The sequence below is a fragment of the Morus notabilis genome, unplaced genomic scaffold (assembly GCF_000414095.1).
Source record: "Morus notabilis unplaced genomic scaffold, ASM41409v2 Scaffold1199, whole genome shotgun sequence".
NCBI classification, from domain to species: domain Eukaryota; kingdom Viridiplantae; phylum Streptophyta; class Magnoliopsida; order Rosales; family Moraceae; genus Morus; species Morus notabilis.
This window is the reverse complement of record NW_010366673.1, coordinates 145,951-169,275: the sequence shown is the minus strand read 5'-3', so window position 1 is coordinate 169,275 and position 23,325 is coordinate 145,951. Positions and strand designations below refer to the sequence as shown.

At 37.0% G+C, this 23,325-nt stretch overlaps 2 protein-coding genes across 2 annotated transcripts; both read right to left on the bottom strand.

Moving 5' to 3' along the window:
* Nucleotides 1-8,459: 8,459 nt before the first annotated feature.
* On the bottom strand, nt 8,460-9,104 carry LOC112094059. The gene is made up of 2 exons (XM_024174034.1): nt 8,787-9,104; nt 8,460-8,744 (listed from the first exon to the last, which is right to left on the bottom strand). Exons 1-2 carry the CDS (start codon nt 9,102-9,104, stop codon nt 8,460-8,462), a joined length of 603 nt encoding a protein of 200 aa, XP_024029802.1.
* A 2,372-nt stretch (nt 9,105-11,476) lies between these two features.
* LOC21397993 (serine/threonine-protein kinase/endoribonuclease IRE1b) lies at nt 11,477-21,012 on the bottom strand. The gene is made up of 9 exons (XM_024174033.1): nt 20,803-21,012; nt 18,712-18,816; nt 18,318-18,401; nt 18,084-18,167; nt 14,142-14,653; nt 13,923-14,056; nt 13,493-13,712; nt 11,833-12,172; nt 11,477-11,722 (listed from the first exon to the last, which is right to left on the bottom strand). The coding sequence occupies exons 1-9, from the start codon at nt 21,010-21,012 to the stop codon at nt 11,477-11,479; spliced, it is 1,935 nt and encodes a 644-aa protein (XP_024029801.1).
* Nucleotides 21,013-23,325: the final 2,313 nt, after the last annotated feature.

Here is a 23,325-nt window from a genome sequence, read left to right as displayed (position 1 = left end):
CAGCTAAGTTTTCCCACGACCTAAGGTTCTTTATACTAGTAATTACACTTTAAATTTAACTTTTCAGCATGCTTGTATTTTAAATTTACGACCTCACAAAACAAATCAAAAATCAACTATAAAACTATTCTAGGTCAGTCATTATACATGCGTATATATAATCAATTAAATATAAAATAGTAAAGTATGATATATATATACATATATATATATATCATATTATGAGAACTTTTGACCCGACAGTGTGAATCCAAAACTTCAATGATATACACGTTTTCCTCCAGCAGGGATTTTCTTTACAATTTGCATTTGTTAGGTGGAAAATAATTAAAAAGAAGGGAGAGGGATCGTGAGCGCGGTTGTTGACCCATACAAGGATTGCCACCCACTCATTTTCAAAAGACATGTAGGCCTCGTTTAGTTCGCCGATTCGAATTTTTAATTCGAGCTAAGATGTAATTTTATGTGAGAGCTTTTAACTGTAGCAAAAAAGTTAGATGTGACTTTTTGTTAAGAGTAAAATTGAAATTGAAAACTCAAAACGGTGAAATGAGTGAGGCCATAATTACTTCAATATTTAAAACAAATACAATTTAAAATTGAATTGAAAATACTCATTTCAAAACCTTCTTGGTTAGTCTAATCCGCCTTCGAGATCTACACATCACGAGCTTTGATTTTACTGTTGTGAGCTTCGATTCTGCCGTCGTTGGTTTCACGACTTTGGCCTCAAGTGGAGAAAGAGAATTGACAAAATCGGAGGCAGTCAGAGAAGTTAGGGAGAGAGAGAGTTTGGGGGGAGCGAGAGGAACAGAGATGCTTAATGGTGATGGAGAGGCCATTAACGACATTGTTTCAAGGCTCTGTCTCTGGGTTTGATGGTGAGTAAGTTCACGGTGGGGAGAGAGAAGAGGAAGAGAGGGAGTGCGTGGTTATTTTAGAGGTTTTGGATTTTATTGATGTAAAATATGCTATTAATTTTAAATCTCTTAAACTTCTGCTATAAATTTTAATACTTTCTACATGTATGCTATTTGCCTCATTCGCCCCATTCAAACCAGTGGTTTTTGTTTGGGCTTTTCGAATCTAATTTTTTATGAGAAGCAAATGATGTAGTATAATTAAAACTGTGAGTTTGAACGCATGAAATAAAATGAATTTTAATGATTGAATGCTTTGAAGCATTTCCAATTAAATGGAAAAGCAAGAATCAAATCAAGCTATGCTTGCAAGGACAAAACATGAAGGTATGGTTTGTCAAAAATAGAAAATAAAGAAATAGCAATGTCTTTTTATTGTTTTTTTTTTTTTTTTGTGTTTGGTAAAGGAATTTTTAAGGTATTTTAGTAATGTTTGAAATGACAATTTCATACCAAATCTGCTCCAAGTCAACCAATGACACCCACAAATACATGTAGAGATTTTCTAAACAAGTATGTCAACTTGTCCAGAAAAATGAATTCTCTGATCGTGCACAATGAAAAGCAATTCCTGTTAGAAACTTGAGAGAATTTGAGAATATTTAGCGAACTGAGGAAATAGTAAAATGTAAATAGTAACTTTTTTTGGGAAACAAACAAGTAGGCTGGTGGGTAATTAGTTGGTACAAACGGAGCTCTTCTCTCAAGAACTAGAATGAGCTTTTAGCATAAGCTCATGAACACCTAAAGCTTCTTCTTCATATTGAAACCTCTAAAAAAGCTCATCGGAATGCAATACGCTTCAAATCCAACGTTGACATGATGATCTCCTTCCTCTCTTATTTCTAGCTTCAAAATGGCGTGATATTTCCTCACACTACACATTAATCTCCCAAGCGAGATTTGGTTTTTTTCCACTGCTGCTAGGATTTCGAACGTCGCAAATTTGGAAGAAATCATGGAAATAGGAGAGGAGATAGGCTCCGAAGTCTTGATGGAGGCTAAATCCCATCACTGCCGTGTTGGTGAATTGGAGGGCTCGTGGCATTGGTGTTCGGGGGATGGAGAAAAGGTGGGAGAGCTCATAAGATGGAGAAAGAGAGTGTGTGTTTGAGAGAGATTTTAACAGTGAGGCTAGGGTTTACGTTAGGACTGGAAAAGATGGTAGATATAAATTGAAATATAACTTGGTGATTCGTGAAGATATATAGATAATCAAAGGAGGGTGAAAAGTCAAATGACAAAACTAAAACACCAAATTAATTTGTGGCACTAATTGAGTTGATTGGCCAATGAGTGAGTTCTTTCACAGAGCTTCTTGCCAAAAGAATGTTAATTGGGAATCTTTTGTTAGGAAATCTGGGCTTAAATCAAAATACATTAATGAGAACAAAAAGTATAAATCAACACTAAGAATTTAATACAAGTTCACTAATTTAACTATGTTATGTTTCTGCTACCGTTGATTTCACAGTATTATTAAAGATAATTGATACAAGAGAATCCCTCCATGACTTACTTGATTTCTCTCACCCTAAATGAAATTTCTCTCAACAATCAATGTCGTGTCCCCCACACAGTGGTAGGTGACGTGGAGCTCGATTAGGGGTTAAACGTGCGATAACAAAGGAAGTTCCCAAACGAGCCCCACATAACTTGATTAAAATATAAATTTCTAAGACTTGAGCCTCGTACAACACATAGGGTTCCACCCACAGGACATACAGTATTGTACATACATGAACATATAAATAATCATTACAGACATCAACTACAGTCTAGAAATCCAAATATCATAGTTTACAGAATTTACAATTCCTTAGGCTTATATGTCAGAGGATGGAAACAATCCTCACTTGTTCCAACAGTAGCAAATAGTCCAGCTACACCGCACCACTCCTAGAGTCTCCTGGGAGGGGTTTAATATTCATAAAACAGTAAAACGTGAGCGAAAGGTCCAGTAGGATATAATTTGAAATAACTTTAAAATAAATGAATAAATAAATAAGCGAGTGAATAAGTAAATGCATAAGTAAATAAAATTAGACATTCAGTTCCAACACAACAGCCGGAACCTCACATCCTTTTTCTCAAAGGTAATTTATCAGAAAATATCCATATTACAGGCATCGGCAAGTAATTAGTACAAATTACTAACACAACCAAGTGCACAAGCCTCCCGCCGGGTTTTGGGTTCTGCCCCCAAGGATGCACTCTCCACATCCTATCTAGGCCATCAGTAAATTTTTACCAGTTCGCAAGATCTCTTTTCTTAAGAAATCATTCATTAAACTTTCTGAAATCGCTATTAAAATCCCACGAACTACACAAGTCGTGGGCCCCATGAACTACAACAAGCCAGGGATTCCATGAACTACAACAAGCCACGGTTTTCAAATATTTTTCTTTCGCAAAACAAGCTCCTTTCTTTAAAACATTTACAAGGCCAAAATCTTTCTTGAAAATCAGGCTCACAAGGACTAGCATGGCTATATTCCGGCTTCTGCTTCTTTAAAGCCTCTCAACCCGAGTCCTCAGCTACCACTGATACAAAACAACCCTTTAGGATCCAATTCTCATTCCTAAAGTAATTCAATCTCAATTGTTCCAAGATTTCCTATTAGTGTGCCCTAATCAAATTTCATGTTTCAAATCATCATTCCAAGGGTTTTCAATCTCCAAATAAGGATTAAAGATGCTAATCCATTTACTCTAGATTCCCAAATGAAGCTAATTTGGGTTCTCCTCGAAAACAGAGGTCGAAACAACATTTTCAGGCAAAACAAGGTCGAACCCCATGTACATCGGTCGACCGGTGACAGAGCAGTGCAACACCACCGGTTGGCCGGTGGTGTGTAGTTCGATCGACCGTACTGGTCGACCGCACAAGTTGACCGGTTGCCATGTGATCCGGTCGACCAGTGGAATCAGCAGCGCGAGAGAAGCTCGCGAAAACCAGTCTGAAAACCTACAAATCCAGTCCCAAATCAAAATATCTCTAAGGATAACCACTAGATCCGGGTTCTAAGTACTAAATCAAGTCCAAAGAACCCAAGATCTCCAATTTCTACCATGGTTTTACTCAAAATCCATTTTGAACCATAAATAGGTTTTGAAATCCACAAATCCGAGATTCAAGAGTGGGCTTTTTTTTCAGAAATCTTACCTTAAATCCTCTTCTTGGCATTGAAAACTTCTCCAAGTCTTTCTTTGGTTCAAGATTCAGTCATTTTGGGACAAAAACGGGAGAGAGAGAGTGAGAGAGACAATCGAGAGAGAGAGAGGGAGAGAGACGAGTGTGAGAGTGAGAGATAGAAAGAGTATGCACAGGAGGAAAGAGAAAAGGAAAGAAAAAGAAAAGTAAAAAAGAAAAGAAAAAGGCATGAGTATAATATTTTAAAAAGACAGTCCAGAAATGTGCCCATACACACTTCTGGGTAAAAATGTAAATACTAAGATATTTAAATACCTTGGAATTATTTAAATTCTCATATTAGAAACATTTCTTAATTAATAACCAATTAATTAATTCAGTTTTGGCACACTAATAAATCTCAATTACCTTAATTAATCTCATTTAATTTTTCAGTGTGTTACAACTCTATCCCCCTTAAGGAATTTCATCCTCGAAATTAGGGCTCACCTCAAAGTGTAAACAGATGCAGATATCACCCCTGCATCATCATTTCAAGCTCCCATGTCACTTCCTCAACTCCATGGTTCTGCCACAACACTTTTACTAATGGAATCTCACAATGACGCAGACTCTTTATCTTCCGGTCAAGAATCTGAACTGGTGCTTCCTCATATGTCGCGTCATACTGTATTGGAACGTCACACCATTGTACCACAACTTCCGATTCAGGTTGACATTTTTGAAGCATGGAGACATTGAACACGTGATGCACGTGAGATAACTCAGGAGGTAAAGCTAGATGGTACGCCACAACTCTAATTCGTTGCACGATCAGGAATGGTCCCACATACCTGGGTGCAAGTTTCCCTTTCACACCAAAATGAACAACTCCTTTGCATGGGGAAACCTTCAACAAAACGAAGTCGCCTTATTGGAATTCCAAAGGTCTACTCCTTCTGTCCGCATAACTCTTTTGACGACTTTGAGCTATTAACAGTCATTCTCGAATCACAGCTATCTTCTTATTACTCTCTTGAATAACTTCTGGTCTAGTACTCAGTCAATCCTCTGGTTCCAGCCAACACACAGGTGACCTGCAAGGATGACCATAAAGAGCTTCAAATGGTGCCATACCGATACTGGCCTGATAGTTGTTGTAGGCAAACTCAGCAAGGTACAGGTATTTCTTCCAGTTTCCACCAAATTCCAGAATACAAGCACGAAGCATATCCTCCAGAATCTGAATAACTCTTTCAGATTACCCATCAGTCTGAGGATGAAATGTTGTGCTGAAATTCAATTTTGTTCCTATGGCTTCCTGGAAACTCCTCCAATACCTTCCATTAAAACGAGTGTCACGATCGGATGTAATGGACAGTGGCACTCCGTGAAGTCTCACGATGTGCTCTAGGTACAATTCTGCCAGAATCTTCTGAGAATACGTCGCACGGAACGGTATAAAGTGTGCAGACTTCGTTAACCTATCCACCACCACCCAGATGGCATCGTGCCTTTGCTCAGTTCTCGGGAGTCCGATTAGAAAATCCATAGTGATGTGCTCCCATTTCCATCCAGGAACAGGAAGAGGTTTCAACTCTCCAGTAGGTTTCTGATGTTCTGCTTTAATCCGGAGGCAAGTTGCACATTCTGAGACATACACACGAACGTCTTTCTTCATGTCTCTCCACCAGTACTGTCTTTTCAGATCCTGGTACATCTTAGTACTCCCAAGATGAATAACAAACCTCAATATGTGAGTCTCATGCAGAATCGTCTTCTTTACCTCATCCACCTTACGAACAGCAAGGCGGTTGTGGAAGTACAAGGCTTTATCCTGTCAGATTCTCCAACCCTCGAGTTGCTCTCCATTCTGGATTCAAATCCAGATTCCTTGGAGATGAGAATCCTGCCATTGATTCTTCTTGACTTGTTGCACAATATCCGGTGTAGAAACCAGATTATACACCATAGCCTGGTTATACTCCTCGAAGTACTGAAGATCATAATCACTCACCACTTCAGTTCTTTTCCAGTCTTCCAAGGCTAGTGATGCCAAAGTTCCTGTGGTCTTCCTGCTAAGGGCATCAGCTACCACATTAGCTTGGATGATACTGTAGTGTGAAATCATAGTCTTCCATGTATTCCACACATCTCCTTTGCCTGAGATTAAGATCTTTCTGAGTAAACAAGTACTTCAGACTTTTATTGTCAGAAAAGACTAGAAACTTTGCTCCGTAGAGATAACATCTCCATATCTTCAGAGCAAATATTACCGCTGCCAGTTCCAAGTCATGAGTGGGGTAATTCCGTTCATGTGGCCTCAATTGGTGAGATACGTACGCTACAACGCATCCACCTTACATCAAAACACAGCCAAGTCCACTCCCCGAGGCATCAGAATACACCTCATATGGCTCTTCATTATCAGGAATAGTTAGGGCTGGTGCACTTGTCAGCCTAACCTTAAGTTCTTAGAAAGCATCTTCGCATTCAGTATCCCATTCGAATCTAACTTCTTTCTTAGTCAACTGAGTCATCGGTGCAGCAATACTCGAGTAGTACCCTGTAAGTCTGAGGAAACTGTGAATTTCTGCTACATTCTTCGGCCTTTGCCACTGTAGCACAATCTCAATCTTTGAAGGATCTATAAAAATTCCTTATCCTGATATCACATGCCCAAGGAACTTCACTTCTGTCAACCAAAAGTCACATTTTTCCTTCTTTGCAAACAACTGGTGTTCACGAAGAGTCTGAAGAACAATTCTAAAATGCTGCTCATGTTCTTCCCATGTCTTCGAGTAAACCAGTATGTCATCGATGAAGACAATCACAAACTGATCCAAGTACGGCTGGAAAACACGGGTCATTAAATCCATGAGTGCAGCCGGGGCATTCGTCAGCCCAAAAGGCATTACAAGAAACTTGAAGTGTCCATACCGAGTTCTAAAAGCAGTCTTCGGGATGTCTCCCTCCTTAATTTTCAGTTGGTGGTATCCAGGCCTCAAGTCAATTTTAGAGTAATACTGTGATCCACTTAACTGATCGAATAACTCATCGATCCTCGGCAGTGGGTATTTATTCTTCACAGTTACCCTATTCAATTGACGGTAATCAATGCACAACCGAAGAGATCCGTCGTGCTTATTCACAAATAACACTGGTGCACCCTAAGGGGATGTGATATTCCTTATATATCCCTTTTCTGCTAGCTCCTCAAGCTGCTTTCTTAATTCTTTCATTTCAGCAGGTGCCATTCGGTAAGGCGGAATAGAAATAGGTGTCGTCCCCAGAACCAAATGAATGCTAAATTCAATCTCCTAATCTGGTAGTAAACCAAGTAACTCCTCAGGAAACACATATGTGAACTCATCCTCCACAGGAATTCTCGCACTGTCTCCAATTACCTCGTGTTCACCTTCCAAAGCAAGAAGGGAAGAAAAGCAGGCTAGATTCCTCCATTCCCCAACGATGTACCTCAACAGTCGTTCTCCCAGGACTGGATTCATGTCTGCCTGATAAGCAATCACCACTCCAAAATTTGTAACCAAAGTCACTCTTCTATGGTAGCAATCAATAATTGCTCTGTATTTCAACAACGAATCCATTCCGAATACCACGTCAAAAAAACTCATCGAAAGGATGATCAAGTCGGATCTCAACCGCTCACAACCAATCATGATTTCACACGATCTACACACACTCATCACCTCCACACATCCTAGTGGGGAGTTCAACGTCATCAGGACTTCTAAGTCCTCAAATTTTAGTTTCAAGGTCCGAACAAAAGAACTTGATATAAAAGAGTATGTAGCACCAGTAGCAAATAGTACATGTGCTAAAGAGTGAGAGATTAGGATCATACTCTCAACCACCATGTTGCTGGCATGGCCTCTAGAACTGCCTCCTATCAGGGCATAAGCTTGTCCCTGCACTTTTCCCTTTTCTTTATCATCCATATTATGCCTTTTGGCTCCCGGCCTATATTGTTGCGATGGAGGTATCTGTACCGATCCAACCGGTTGAGGCTGAAACTGTGGATATTGAGGTGGATGGTTGGCTAGCACAGAAGGGAATGGCATCAACATTTGCATCTATGGCTGATAGGGTGGCACAAACTGTGGTGGCCTTTCCTGACTGTAGGAAGTATCACTTTGGGCTTGTCAATTCGGCAGCCGACTAGGACAATTCCTCTTAATATGGCACACCTGCCCATAATGATGGCACTTGGGTCTATAAGGACCACTCCTGTCACTTCCTGACGAACTACTACCACCACTAATCATTTCCTCACCAGTCTTTCCCTGATTTTGGTTTCTTCTACCACTCCACTGTGGCCCACCTGAAGCATAAGGTACACCAGAGACAGAAACTCGACCAACTGCTTTCCTGCTCTGTTGGTAAGCCTAGTTATCTTGCTCCACACTTGTCGCAGCAGCCACTAAATCCCAGAAATTCTGAATCCTTAAAGCTACCAAGGGTCTCCTGATAGAATTCTTAAGGTCCTTCTCAAACTTAAGACATCTAAGGTGTTCAGACTCCAGTAAAGATGGCATAAACCGGGATAGGTCATTAAATTTGGCCTCATACTCCCTCACAGATACATCGTCTTGTAGCAAGGACATAAATTCCATCACTTTTTCATCCCTATAGCTCTGAGGGAAGTACTGCTCATTAAAGATGGTCTCGAACTGTTCCCAGGCCAATCATGCAACATCTATTCTTCTCCTGACCTGTTTCCACCAAGTGCTCGCTTGGCCTTCCATCTTGTATACCACAAATTCAACCCAGTATTCATCTGGCACTCCCATAGTATTCAAGTGCTTGACTATGGAATCAAACCAGAATTCTTCTTCCTGGGGTCCTCCCTCACTATTGAACGTAGGGATAGGCGCTCGTCTAAATTTCCAGAAGTAACTTTGCTTCCTATCCTCAACCGGTCGTTCATTCTGAGCTCTCGTGGCCATGCCTTGAAAGGCAAAATACATGGCATCCAAAAATTCATGATTCTGTTGTGCTGGTTGATTAACTGATCTACGGCGAGGTGCCATTTCCGTCAACTGAAATGAAACTAGACTGTTCAATGGATTACAGATGTCACACATGTATGTACAATCCTGGGGTTTCTTAACCTAGGGCTCTAATACCACTCTGTTGCGTCACACAGGGGTAGGCGACGTGGAGCTCGATTAGGGGTTAAACGCGTGATAAGAAAGGAAGTTCCCAAGCGAGCGCCACATAACTTGATTAAAATATAAATTTCCAAGACTTGAGCCTCTGACAACACACAGGGCTCCACCCATAGGACATACAGTCATATGCATACATGAACATGTAAATGATCATTACAGATATCAACCACAGTCTAGAAATCCCAATATGAGAGTTTACAGAATTTACAATTCCTTACATTTATATGTCAGAGGATGAACACAATCCTTACTTGTTCCAATAATAACAAATAGTCCAGCTACTCTGCACCATTCCTTGACTCTCCTGGGAGGGGTTTAATATTCATAAAATAGTAAAACGTGAGCGAAAGGCCCAGTAGGATATAATTTGAAATAACTTTAAAATAAATGAATAAATAAATAAGCAAGTGAATAAGTAAATGGATAAGTAAAGAAAATTTGACATTCAGTTCCAACACAACAGCCGGAACCTCACATCCTTTTTCTCAAAGGAAATATATCAGAAAATATCCGTATTACAGGCATCAGTAAGTAATTAGTGTAAATTACTTACACAACCAAGTGCATAAGCCTCCCACCGGGTTTTGGGTTCTGCCCCTAAGGATGCACTCTCCACATCCTATCTAGGCCATCAGCAAATTTTTACCGTTCCCAAGATCTCTTTTCTTAAGAAATCGTTCATTAAACTTTCTGAAATCGTTATTAAAATCCCACGAACTACACAAGCCGTGGGCCCCATGAACTACAACAAGCCATGTGTTCCATGAACTATAACAAGCCATGGATTCTTTGAACTACAACAAGCCATGGTTTTCAAATATTTTTCTTTCGCAAAACAAGTCCCTTTCTTTAAAACATTTACAAGGCCAAAATCTTTCTTGAAAATCAGGCTCACAGGGAAAAGGGGATAGAAATCCCACCTCACAATACCAAACCTGTGACTAGCATGGCTATATTATGGCTTCTGCTTCTTCAAAGCCTCTCAGTCTGAGTCCTCAGCTAGCACTGATACAAAACAATGCTTTAGGATCCAATTCTCATTCCTAAAGCAATTCAATCTCAATTGTACCAAAATTTCCTATTAGTGTGCCCTCATCAAATTTCATGTTTCAAATCATCATTCCAAGGGTTTTCAATCTCAAAACAAGGATTAAAGATGCTAATCCATTTACTCTAGATCCCTAAATGAAGCAAATTTAGGTTCTCCTCGAAAACAGAGGTCAAAACAGCATTTTCAGGCAAAACAGTGTCGAACCTCGTGTACATCAGTCGATCGGTGACAGAACAATGCAACACCACCAGTCAACCGGTGGTGTGTTGTCCGGTCGACCGTACAGGTCGACTGGTTGCCATGTGATTCGGTCGACCGGATAGGTCGACCGGTGGAATCAGCAGCGCGAGCGAAGCTCGCGAAAACCACTCTGAAAACGTACAAATCTAGTCCCAAATTGAAATATCTCAAAGGAAAACCATTAGATCCGGGTTCTAAGTACTAAATCAAGTCCAAAGAACCCAAGATCTCCAATTTCTACCATGGTTTTACTTAAAATCCGTTTTGAACCAAAAATAGGTTTTGAAATCGACAAATCCGAGAATCAACAAAGGTTTTTTTCAGAAATCTTACCTTAAATCCTCTTCTTGGCATTGAAAACTTCTTCAAATCTTTCTTTGGTTCAAGATTTAGTAGTGTTGGGACAAAAACGGGAGAGAAAGAGAGAGTAAGAGACAATCGAGAGAGAGAGGGAGAGAGAGGAGTGTGAGAGTGAGAGAGAGAAAGAGTATGCACGGGAGGAAACAGAAAAGGAAAGAAAAGGAAAATGAAAAGAAAAAGGCATGTGTACAATGTTTTAAAATGACAGTCAAGAAATGTGTCCATACACACTTCTGGGTAAAAATGTAAATACTGAGAATATTTAAATACCTTGGAATTATTTAAATTCTCATATCAGAAACAATTGTTAATTAATAACCAATTGATTAATTCAGTTCAGGCACACTAATAAATCTCAATTATCTGAATTAATTTCATTTAATTCTTCACGGTGTCACAATCACATTTAATTTTCTCTCAGAAAATCATCACTAATAAAAACCTTAACAATAGGTATTTATATAGCACAAGAAAAACCTGAAAAATCCAAAAAGAAAACCTACAAACCGACTTAGAAATCAACTTGGCATGTGCCCAGCACTGCCTTTTCGGCACTTCAAATGCCCTTGTGTTTTTCATGCTACGCGCTGCGATTGTGGTGTGAGCACCCTGGCGCTGATTTTCGAAGCGCCATGGAGCCCATGCTGTGGCGCTGCACTGCTATCCAGCGTGCAGCTGCTCTCCTAGGGCCGCGAAGCCAACAAACTGGGGCCACGTTCTCTTTGCCGCACCATTTCTCTACACCTGTGTACACTTCAATTAAGAGATTTGGAAATCTACTTTCAAAGTAGTTGTAGAAACCTTCATCCAATGATCCTATGGATTTCTGAAACAGTCACCGACCAAAATGAGTTGTAAGAACGTCAATAAGGCACATTCTATTTTGTGTCTGGAAATAAACAATATTCATAGAGAATATTTCTTTAGAACTAGTACCTGAATATTCGGTGGACACTTTCCATAATGAATATAGGTGTGTCGAATAAACCGCAATAATTCTGGAAGGCTTTTGAATTTGTAAGTATTATTTGGACAGTACTTTTCCAATTGATCAATTGCATAATTCATTATATCTGCATCAATCCTGTTGTTCCATTCTTGAACATGCTCTCCCTTCCATTTTCCTTCTATAACTTTCGATGAAATAGTTTCTAGCTCATTGCGAAGATGTTTGCCCTCAAAATCAAATACTCTTTTGTAAGTGTCAAGAAGAAATAAAAGTTTCTCCTTCGGATCCCAAAAATGTGGATGGCACAGTGCCTCCTTTGCTGTTAGACTGGCAACAATAGAAAAGAAGTGAAAAAGAAGCATGCATACATGCATGTGTGTGTGTGTGTGTGGCATAGCTATGGTCTTCCTGGGAGAAACTTATCTCCTTCATAAAATTTAGAAGTAAGAAATCGAAGAAAAAATGTCAGAATTATGTTGAATAAATGTCATTTTACTTTTCTTTAACTTCTTTATGTTACAATATGATCACTTCTTTATGTCAGAGCCCAAGGAAAGGAGTTTTTTATGGGACCTTGATTCCGCACTCTTTCGGTGTAATATCATAACTCAAAATAACTAATTTATGAATGTGGTTTTGTTGATATCTATATACGTCTTGGATAAGTACTATCAGGTTTTTAGTTGGCATTTGTGGCAATAAGAATTCAAACAATTCAGAAACTAACTAGTTCTACAGATAAGTGACGTGTTGCGAAAGTCAAATCCGTGATAAGGCTTTTGAAATTGAAGTGTTATTTATCAAAATAAAATCCGGTTTTGTTACTAGGATAAGTCTCAACATAGATCATGCAGTAGAGATAAAGCGGAATTGGCACTGAAGATTTAAATTGGGACGTCAAAGATTTGAAGAAGATATGATCAAGATAACCCTAATTTGAGTTAAATTCAAATTTCAAGCTTAAATAGGATTCGGTTTTTGTAGATATAAAAGCCAAGATGTGCAATTTCATTAGAGGACATTTTTCAGAAGGCTTTTAGAAGAAAAGAGCAGAGAAAAATGGATAGAAGATTCTAGAATCGGATTTGAAATTTAAGAATTAATGTTGCAACAAATTGTGGGATAAATTTTGCAATATTCAAATTTTGAAAGATACTCATCTGAAATTTAAGATTAATGATTGTCTGCTCTTTATAAGTCTCAAGTCAATGCAAGTTACAGCTATCGGGAACATCTACACACAATTAATTTTGAGTTTTTTATTCTACAGGAGAAGAATTTGAAATTTTCGGGAGAAAACATTTTGTGAATTGAAGGGAGTTCAATGTCAAGACATTGAAGACGAGTGATGCTCAGTGAATAATCTAGCTAATTGTTACAAGATCTACGCGACAATTACAAGGAGTCAGTAAGTTAAGTCCATTGGTGATTGTAACGGTGTTTAAATAATGAATTATTCAACAACTAGGTGTGACCCTGTGGATATAAGTGTTTACCTGAAAATTCCATACTTTTGGTAATTGATTAATCTGATTAAATAACTTCTAGTTGGTAAATTAATATAACAGGACTCGTTTCAGTATTTGTTGCAACAATAACACTATACATAGATCTTTCAAGTACCCATTCAGGAAAGTATAAGCTTACCGTTCTGTAGGATTCTTGCTTGTTAAACAAAGGAAAAGATGACGAGCTTCAGGATAATTCTCCAACAATGAGTCCCTCTTCTTTGTTATTGTTTTCCAGTCACCAAATTCAGAAATACCAGTGATGCAATAAGAGAAAATTCCACCGAAAGTGTGCATATCATCAACCCATATATGGTTCCCGTGATCACGACATGCTTGCCTATCCAAAGTGCCACTACCTAGTAAAGAAATTAATTCCACAAAACATGAGACAAAATGAATGATAAACCCTAAGAACATTAGGTTAAAGAATAACATAAGCAAATAATACATCAATTGGATAATATTAGGATCTTGATGAAGAGAATATTAGTTGATCAATTATCTATATACATACATATATAAAATGTACGGGGGTGTTTAAGAGGCAAATTAATGCGAATACTTACCAGTTTTAATGCCCATGTCATAAAGCTTTACATGCCACAATGATCCTTCCTTAATTATTCGAATGTTTTGAGGCTTCAAGTCTCCGTGACTTATGCCCAATGCATGTAACTGCACTAGCCCGCAAAGCATTTTCCTGTGGAATAATACAAACATATATAATTAATCAGGTGTATCAAACATGATGATATAAAATCTAATCCAAAAAGAACTTAACCAACCTCATCACTGTCCACGATAAATCAGGAATTGGACACCCATTTTTTGGAATGAGTTCAAATTTTCCGACAATATTCTTCACTACTTTCAATCTGTCATTTGCCACAACCTCAGACAGATTGGAATTTGCTAAGTCTAGTTGAACCAGTTCATCCAAGTTGAATGATGTTTCATCCAAGTAGCACTCTTGCTCCATAGCAACATAAAAACACTCTTCATAAGGTATTACGCCATAATATCTCACTAAATTTGGAAGGTATTTTGATTCTTTTATCAGAATCTGAATCTTCTTAGCATTCATGTCGTAATCAGCTTTGCGAAGGCGTTTCACTGCAGTCGGTACTTTATAAGTACCCCTTAAAATAATGTTGTCGTGGTTTTTACCCTCGCTAAGTTTATCTGGTAGGAGCTCTAGATTTTGGCCTATCTGCTGTGGCTGTTGGGGATCACATTTATCACTTTCAGATGAAACTTCTACGGTGGAAAAAGCGTTGGTTAGCTCCTGTTCCTGTTCCTGATTGATTAAACAGATATCTTTCATGATTAATGTATGAAAAAAAAATCCATCAAATTAGGGGTGTCAAACACAACATCAGCACATAAAGGAGGTGTACCATGGCCAAAATTAAGGGTCTATCAATGCATTCTTCGCATCATATGTCATGACCGAGAAATTTATCAAAATTGTTGTGTAGGATAATATTTCCTAGAATCTTTTGTATTATTAATATCAATACTTTTATGATAAGTATTTGTTTATATAAATAGTGAATGGCGAGTTATAAGTTAAAAATTACAAAGTAGTTACAGATTTTCGAACTATGTTCAATAAAGAAGTATGGAACGTTGTGTTAAATCCACAAGTGGGTAAACAAATGAATGTTAAGGTTAAGAAATGAAAGAGAATTGAAAGACATCAATTCTAGGGTTTTAGAAACAATCGGAATGAAGAATGGACGAAAAAATGGGTTCGGAAGGCCGAATAGTGTAAATTAGGGTTTCGACTGATTTAAGTGGACAGAGTCAAAATTTGTTGACCAAGAGTCGATCAAAACGTTGCCCTCGAAAAGTTAGTCAAGAATGGTCAAGGTTGACTAAGTTGACCAACTGTCTGAAAAACGCAGATTAAATGCACACCGGACAGGAATTAAACGGAACAGAAATGAGATAATTATTATGATGAATGGCTAGGATTTAAAGTAATTAAATTGATGAGTAGCTGAGATGAGGACATGTGGAAAGCCAAGAAAAAAAGGGGGCAGCCGGCCAACTTAATGAAGAAGCAAGAGATATTTATTGGAATTTTTACAAAAAGTCCTTGAAAAAGTCAAATTTTGCATTGTTTGGTCCCTTACTTTTTGATAGTCGGTTCAATGCTGAACAAATACAAGTAAATGGTCACTTTTCATGTAGGGTAAAAACAGAGAGCCCAGCCAAGAGAAAAAGATAGGGAAAAAAATTCCAAAGTGAGAAAAAAAGGGATTTAAGCAGAAATCGACAGAATTACCGAGGAATAACATCATGGAAACTTGTTCTTCATTCCCTAAGGTGAGATTTCAAGTTTTTCCTCTTATTTTTTCTTCCTTGGTTGTCGTGGAAGTGTAGCGAAAGTATGAAAAAATTTTACTAAAAATGGTGATTTGCTTGTAATGGTTAAGGAACTTGAAATCTAGTGAACTAAGGATAAATTCTTTGTTATTGAACTTTTGTTTCTAGCAATTCTTGATATAGAGAATTTTGATGGAAATATGGAGAAACTCTAGAACCATGATGATGTTGATGGTGTATTTGAAAGAGAAATGATGTGGTTTGTGTTTGAAGGTGAAAATAATGGATAAAGCAAGTTAAATTTAGCTCGGGAAACATAGAGAAATAGGCAGAACTCTGCCAAAATTTGATTTGAGCATTTGAACTAAAATCGGATTTTAAGAGGAATAAGGGATTAAAGTGTGAAAAATAAGTCGATTCGATAATAGGTGATATATAGAAACCGAACACAATGAGAATTCACAGTTTTGAACCAAAACTAAAAATTAGGCCCATGACTGAGGAAGGTGCACAGTTTTAGTACAAATTCTTGAGATAGGAAATATTTTGGCATTGAATACCAAACATAAGGATTGTAGATCTTTCCGAATTAAATTAATTTTAAATCTAATGATAAAAAATTTATGCAATAGGAGCGATTAACGATCGAAGTTAGAAGGCATCAAGTGAGACAAAGGACGCGACATTGGCAAAACTTCTGTAAGTATCAGTAGTTTTCTTGTCTACAACGTGAATAAATTGTAGACTAAATGTATGCTAGAATGCGAAAGATGACTTATGAATGTTAGATACAATGTTATGTATGTATCTACAAGACTTAAGTAGCAATAGAATTTTACTCTGCGAAAAAATATGTATCGGCATCAAGTCGAAGTCAAGTTAAAAGAAAAAGTTAAACTTTAGCGAAAAGTTAATCTCATGATAAATTGCTCAAAAATGCACAAAGTCATAAGATTTAACTTAAGTTACCGTCTCAATGAGAAAATTAATAAACGGTAAGAGACCAAACATCCTATTTCTACCAGCCTTCAAAGGAAAGGTTATTGTGAGACTGAAAGAGACGAAACCATGACAGAGCTGGATTGGTTAGCTACCCCACTCCTCGTTGGTTATGCGCGCTATGGTACAACAGGACAGGGCTCATAAGAAGTAAAAGACAAGAAAATGAAAAACAGAAACCGTTCCATATAAAAGTGCGGTATCTGTAAAGAAGAATGAGAAGAATGAGAAACACTATGTGAAAGTCGTTCAGAACGTGAAAATACAATGTGAATGACTAGAGTGAGACGAAAGCTGAACAAAGTATGTAATGAAAGAAGAAGAACATAAGCAATACATGTTCTAGTAGTACAGAGTATCTTAGGATATATGACATGAATGCATATATGTGTATGCATAATTATTACATCTATTATGACCTACTGTTACTTGCTAAGCGAAAGCTCATTAAGTTTGGGTAAGGCACCGGCTTCCTGAAACTTGTTGTTGGGCATGCAGAGAGGATGTAGCAGCGGAGTGTGGGTAAGTGGGTAGTGGATGCATCACGTGTTTTGAAAACGCTACTAAGCTTTATGTGTATAAAGTAAATAATGTTTTATGAATATAGATGAGTTAGGTAACGAAAGTTGAGTTTACGTGACAGTGAGACTATGCAAAGCAACCTCTAATTATAAGGTATGATTAATGTATCTAAATGCTATAGCATTAATGGAATGCATAACAAAATGCTACAGCATTAACGAAATGCTACCAAAATGCTACAGCATTTAGACGTATGAATGGTTGAAAAAATTAGCTTGAATTTTTAAGAGGTTATAATTAGAAAGTAGTAAAGGATGAGTAATGCTAAGTATGAACGTAGGATAATGATCAAAAATTATGGTCGTCACATCATAAAACTGAAAAAGGCATCGGCAATAAAAAGTGAGCAAGTTCGAGATATGCCTGCGGATGATTTGTTGAGGTAACTTCCACAGTAGTTAAGGGGTTAAATTTCCTGATTGAAATGGAAACTTAATTTGCCTAAGGGGTGCTCGATGCAATTCATAAAGAGTGTCCATGAAATCAAAAAAGTAGGGTCTCATATGTGTTCAAAAGGAGCTATAAGTGCACAGGTGATCATGAGGGGCATAACATAGGGGATAATATCACTAGCTGCACCTTACTTTCTTGGCATGCAAGTACTGTGCTTTTTCTTGGTACTAGTGGATTCAATTTTTCTCTTTCGGCAGAAGGCGATAAAAAAAATGATACTATGGAGGGGTTATTTCATCAGTGGATATTATAGAAAACAAATTAGCAACAAAACCATGGTATAACAGATTTGTCATGAACATTACTGCGTGTATGATAGTATATGATAACTAAGAAAAAAGATGTTTGTATTAAATACGAACCAGATAACGAGCGAGATCATTGTGTAGACTTTTTAGCTCTTCTACATCAACTATACCCTTGATTTCATCCAACGGTACGTTCTTCTGTGAAAAATCAATATCAAATATCAACATATAGCCAGAATTGTATTTTCAATCGTATCCCTAAATTTGCCATCAATAGTATTATTTGATATAGTAGAATATAAGGCACATAAAAGAAAGAAAGAGAATAGGAGAGTATTAAAATGCAACCTGCAGAAAATTTCTAAGATATTTCACTGCTTCAGAGAGTTTTTTGCACTTCTCATTCGCCTCTAGACTTTTTCTTTCCTTCTTCTATAACAATATAACAAACATCAAAAGTCAACCTGGAAATCCTTTCCACTTTAGAATTTTCAAATATATTTACATAAATTTGTTGCAATAAAATGAAAGTAAGAATAATATTGAAATGAAACCAACTAATAATAAGTGGCAACCTTTTACCTCCAGATTATCTTCATTTTACGTAAAATACTTTGTGTTCATATTATATTCATTTTTACTCATTTCTTATTTTACCGTCAGATTTGCCAACAGTATAGGTAATTAAAATGAACGGATCAAGAAGAATATTGAAAACAACCACTTCTTAATTAGTGACAACCTCTTTCAAGTCTCTTGAAACTTGTGTCCGCGTGGGAGAATTGGAAGAAGAAGCTCCTGAAATTTCTTTAATCTTTTTAGTTGTCCGTGGAATTCTTTTCCCCGTCTGCTAACATTAATCAATATCAAATGTCAATGTCGAAGTACTTTCACTTCAAAGATAAAGAAATTTGTTGCAATATTATAAACAATTACAATGAAAGGAAGAAGAATATCGAAAATAGAACTAGCTCAATAATTAGTGGCAACCTCATTCAGTTGTCCTAAACCTTGTGTTTGCTTCGAAGAACTAGAAGAAGAAGCTTCGGAAAGTTCTTTCAACCTTTCATTTGTATGTGGAACTTTTTTCCCCTTCTTGTAACATTAATCAAAATCAAATGTTAACCTGGAAGTGCTTTCCAGTTCACAGATTTTCAAATTTATTCATAGAAATATTAGAATGAAAGGAAGAACAATATCGAAAATAGAACTAGCTCAATAATTAGTGGCAACCTCAACTTAGATGCAGTCAGGTGGGTAGCTTACAGGCAATAACCTGAAAGTTTACAAGAAGTGATCTCAACTTAGTTCAGATTACTGTTATTTATGTATTATTTTGAGTTAATCATTTGCTTAGATTATTCCTTTAGTATATATGCGTCTAAATAAACATTGTTTACCTCCTTTACTGATAATTAGCTATTGATTGGAAACAATGTGGCATGTCATTAATGTCAAGAAATAGAGGAGAAGATAGATTACATATACACGAAACAAAGGAAACCTGGATCATGCACCGCTATAGGATGCATGAGATATTAGTGACAGGAGACTATGTTACTAGAAATTTTCTGTTCCAGCTTGCGAGTAGAAATATGTTTTACTGCTTTTTAATAATTTTAATTGACATTAATGTCAGTAGTCTTATTTGAACCTGGATCATGCACTTTTTTTCCTTTTTTCCAGAAAGGGCAAAGATACCAATTTATCAGCTTGGGCAAATTCTATCAGGGTACTGATAGTTATTAGGTTTGCTTTGTTTTGTTTTTCCCTTTGGAAAATTGGTGGGTGTGTGTGTGTGTGTGTGTGTGTGTGTGTGTGTTGTGTGTGTGTGTGTGTGTTTGTTTGTGTTGTGTGTGTGTGTGTGTGTTTGTATCTTTTCAGGAATACGATTAACTAAAAGGAGAACGGTTTGCAGTTACAAAGTCTTAGATGCAGTCAGGTTGATAGCTTACAGGCAATAACCTGAAAGTTTACAAGAAGTTATCTCAATTTAGTTCAGATTACTGTCATTTATTTATTATTTTGTGTTAATCATTTGCTTAGATTATTCCTTTAATATATATGCGTCTAAATAAACATTGTTTGCCTCCATCACTGATAATTAGCTATTGATTGGAAACAATGTGGCATGTCATTAATGTAAAGTTGGAGTAAATAGGGTCTGTCAAGTTCGAGACGTGACAGCTGATGATATCTTATCAGAAATGTTTCATTCTTCTAAGAGGAGTTAATCTCTTTTGATTTGTCGTACCTTTTGTTTTTAATCAACTTTGTTAGTTTAGCCTAGCTTGCAAATTTATTTGGATTGAAGAGGTGTAGTTAGCTGATATGTTAATTTCTATTCCTAACAAATAAGGATATTGGTGCTGGAAGGATTATATATATCAGCATATATGATTATCATCATCAGGTGTTTTTGTTTTGTTGGATTCGTCATGACTTGTTTGGATATAAACGTTTGAGTTTGATGTTTTTTGTGTATTTCATTTCACTTCATTCAAGTTTTATAACTATATTATTCTCATTTTTTTTAATGAAAAATTGTATTATCAAATTTTGTGTGTTAAAAGCAACAAGAATCTAGGGTTTTATCTGAACTACTTGACAGCGGAGAAGATTGAGTTTAGTACATTTCAAGAGTATTTAGCATCATCTTATAACGAACTGAGCTAGTACAGTGTTACAAACTTCTATCTAACTATTTATAATTAGCAATGATAACAAACTATATGCTTAATAACCACTATCTTTGGCGAGTATCAGAAACTTGGAGAACGATCATTTCTTTGGTGGGTATAACTAACAGATATAAAGCAAATTACGAGCAAACCTTGGCGATGGAATCTCCGAACCTCCGTGGTGTCCCTTTTTGCAAGGAAGCTGTTGAAGAGGTTGCTGCTGGAGTAACATTGTTTCCTTTCTGAGCAATACTAGCTTTTACTGCTTTCCTTGGAATCGCACTGGACGCCGGAGCTTGCCGGGCCACATCAGCATATGATTTTGGTTTAGGTCTTGAGGCTTCGGCAGGATGTGTTTCCATTTCTGATTTAGAACGCGAGGACGCGGAAAGAAACCATGGGGTGATAGGAATGCGAGGACGCGGTGCGGCGAGGAGAGAGAGGAGAGGTGGGCCAGGCAGTGAGAGAGATTGGTGGCAGGGATTAATTAGAAGAAACTTGGAGCTCAATTAATTACAAGTAAAAAGCCAAGCCACGTGACGAATTGAACCTGCTTTTACTGTCTATTAGTGGCAAGAAAGTTAATCTTGATCGTTATTTAATAAGTTTCCGATCCCAAAAATAGAGAATGTAATGAAGCCACGTCGGTTTATATGGGGCAGGCACATGAAACTTTTTTTAATGTGATTTGATTTGTTGAAATTGGTCTTTTCAAAGCGTATAAATTGGATAGAGAATCCGTTAACATCATCTGGTAAACCGATGGGTTGCTTAAGTCAACAAATCGGCTACTAATATCTGAACTTATTAGTGGCTGATCCAGTTAACAGGACGAGCACAATATCTACACAAGCCCAAACGGCTCTTTTTCAAGGTTTTAGGTATTTAAGGGTTCTCTTTATATTGAAGAGTTCCTATTCCCAACTTTTATACAACTTCTCTTTATCTTAAATTTCACATAAGCTAAACTTTGAGATATCTTTTCTTGAGTGCTTACAATCTATTAGAGTCTACATTGTATTAAATCCAAGCTATAAAAGATACCCTTGAGGAATTTGGTATTTATAGGATAGACAACATCTTAAGTAAATTTTAGCGGTTGCGAGGGAGTGGTGATTTCTCAGGTTAAACTAATCAATATTTCTACTCAGTATGATCGCGCTAAAGCTCAATCGATATGGTGGAAGAGAATAATTAGAAAATTGAAAAATAACAACCTAATTTTTAGGTTTTATATTATCTCTGCAAAAATATGAACAAATATCTATAATTTTTTAAAAGGTCCCCTTTAATATTGTTGTCTGAGGCCCTTAAAATTACTTGAGGTGATCTGATATGATTTGGCTTTTTCATTAGGTTTGTGATTTGTAAATAGTAACTTCTACAAGAAAAAGGGGTTTTTACGACGACAAAAAGTCGTCGCAAAAACTCCAATGTCGTCGCAAATATTAGTTTTTGCAACGACATGTCGTCGCAGATATGTCGCCGCAAAAAAATAGTCGCAAATACTTTATTTGCGACGACACAGTGTCGTCGCAAATACATTTGTGACAACATTTTTCTTTTGCGACGACGGTCGTCGCAAATACGCCGTTGGTTAATTTATCATGATATAATATTTTTTGCGACGATAATTTCAAAAAGTCGTCGCAAATAATTCAAATTTTTTTGCGACGACAAGTATAAAAATGTCGTCGCAAAAACTGAAATAATTTTTTTTTTTCAATTTTTTAAAAAATGGCAATTAATTAATTTTTAATAATTTTAATTAAACATTATTATGTTACATACTAAATATAATTTATTAAGATACATTAAAATAAAATATAAATTAATATTAAAAACAATAAATCTAAATAAATTTATAAAATATATTATGAATACTACATGAAGTGCATACATAATGTTCAACAAAATATAAAAGTCTAAATAAAGTGAAAAATCATACAGAACATATAACGGAACTATTCCTCTAGGTTTGCAGCATCGCCAACAGCTGAATCATCATTAGAACTGTCATCATCTGAAGGAGGTAGAAGAGCGTCTAGGTTAACTGGTTCTGGACGAGCAATCGTAGGTAATTGGATGTTGGGCTGCAATCTAGACACCAACTCTAACATCTTCACCTGATTGTCATAAATCTTCATTTGTTCCCGGTACGATTTCTTTAAATAACGATCCATACGCGCGTCAGGTTGAGCCGATGATGTTGCGTCCGAGAATGAACCAGCAGATGAAGGAGAAGCCCCGGAGTAATGCTTTTGGGAGAGCATCGGACCCACTCCTTTCTTATGTCCTCTACGCATGCCAAGAACTTGCTCCAAAACCCCATGCTCGTCAAGGGGGGGTCTAGTCGCGCTTGAAGTAGTCTGTGTTCTATGTCTCTCCTCCTCTAGAGTGTTCTACATAATAAGATATTATAATTATTTTTACGTGATATAAAACCACTATTTAAATATAAAAAAATTTAATAAGAAAAGTAAAAATACTTATGAAAGTCTGTTCCGCATGGGTATTAACCCAAGAGTCCCCGCGACGATGCATGTCCGCCCAATTGTCTATAGCAGACATCGGCTCTTGGGTCTCCGTACTGGCCTGTGAAATAAATTACATTTATTAAAATTCTTAAATTCTAACTAAATTTCGGCAGCATAACGACTTATTTTTCATATAAT

Excerpts from the sequence above, each read along its gene's own strand:
- LOC21397993 (XM_024174033.1), bottom strand. The coding sequence starts at position 21,012 with ATGGAAACACATCCTGCCGAAGCCTCAAGACCTAAACCAAAATCATAT. Across the intron at positions 18,168-18,317 it reads ATCTTAGAAATTTTCTGCAG|AAGAACGTACCGTTGGATGA; the intron begins GTTGCATTTTAA and ends GATTTTTCACAG. Across the intron at positions 14,654-18,083 it reads ATGATCTCGCTCGTTATCTG|GAACAGGAACAGGAGCTAAC; the intron begins GTTCGTATTTAA and ends TTAATCAATCAG.
- LOC112094059 (XM_024174034.1), bottom strand. The coding sequence starts at position 9,104 with ATGGCACCTCGCCGTAGATCAGTTAATCAACCAGCACAACAGAATCAT. Across the intron at positions 8,745-8,786 it reads CGAGCACTTGGTGGAAACAG|TTCGAGACCATCTTTAATGA; the intron begins GTCAGGAGAAGA and ends GCCTGGGAACAG.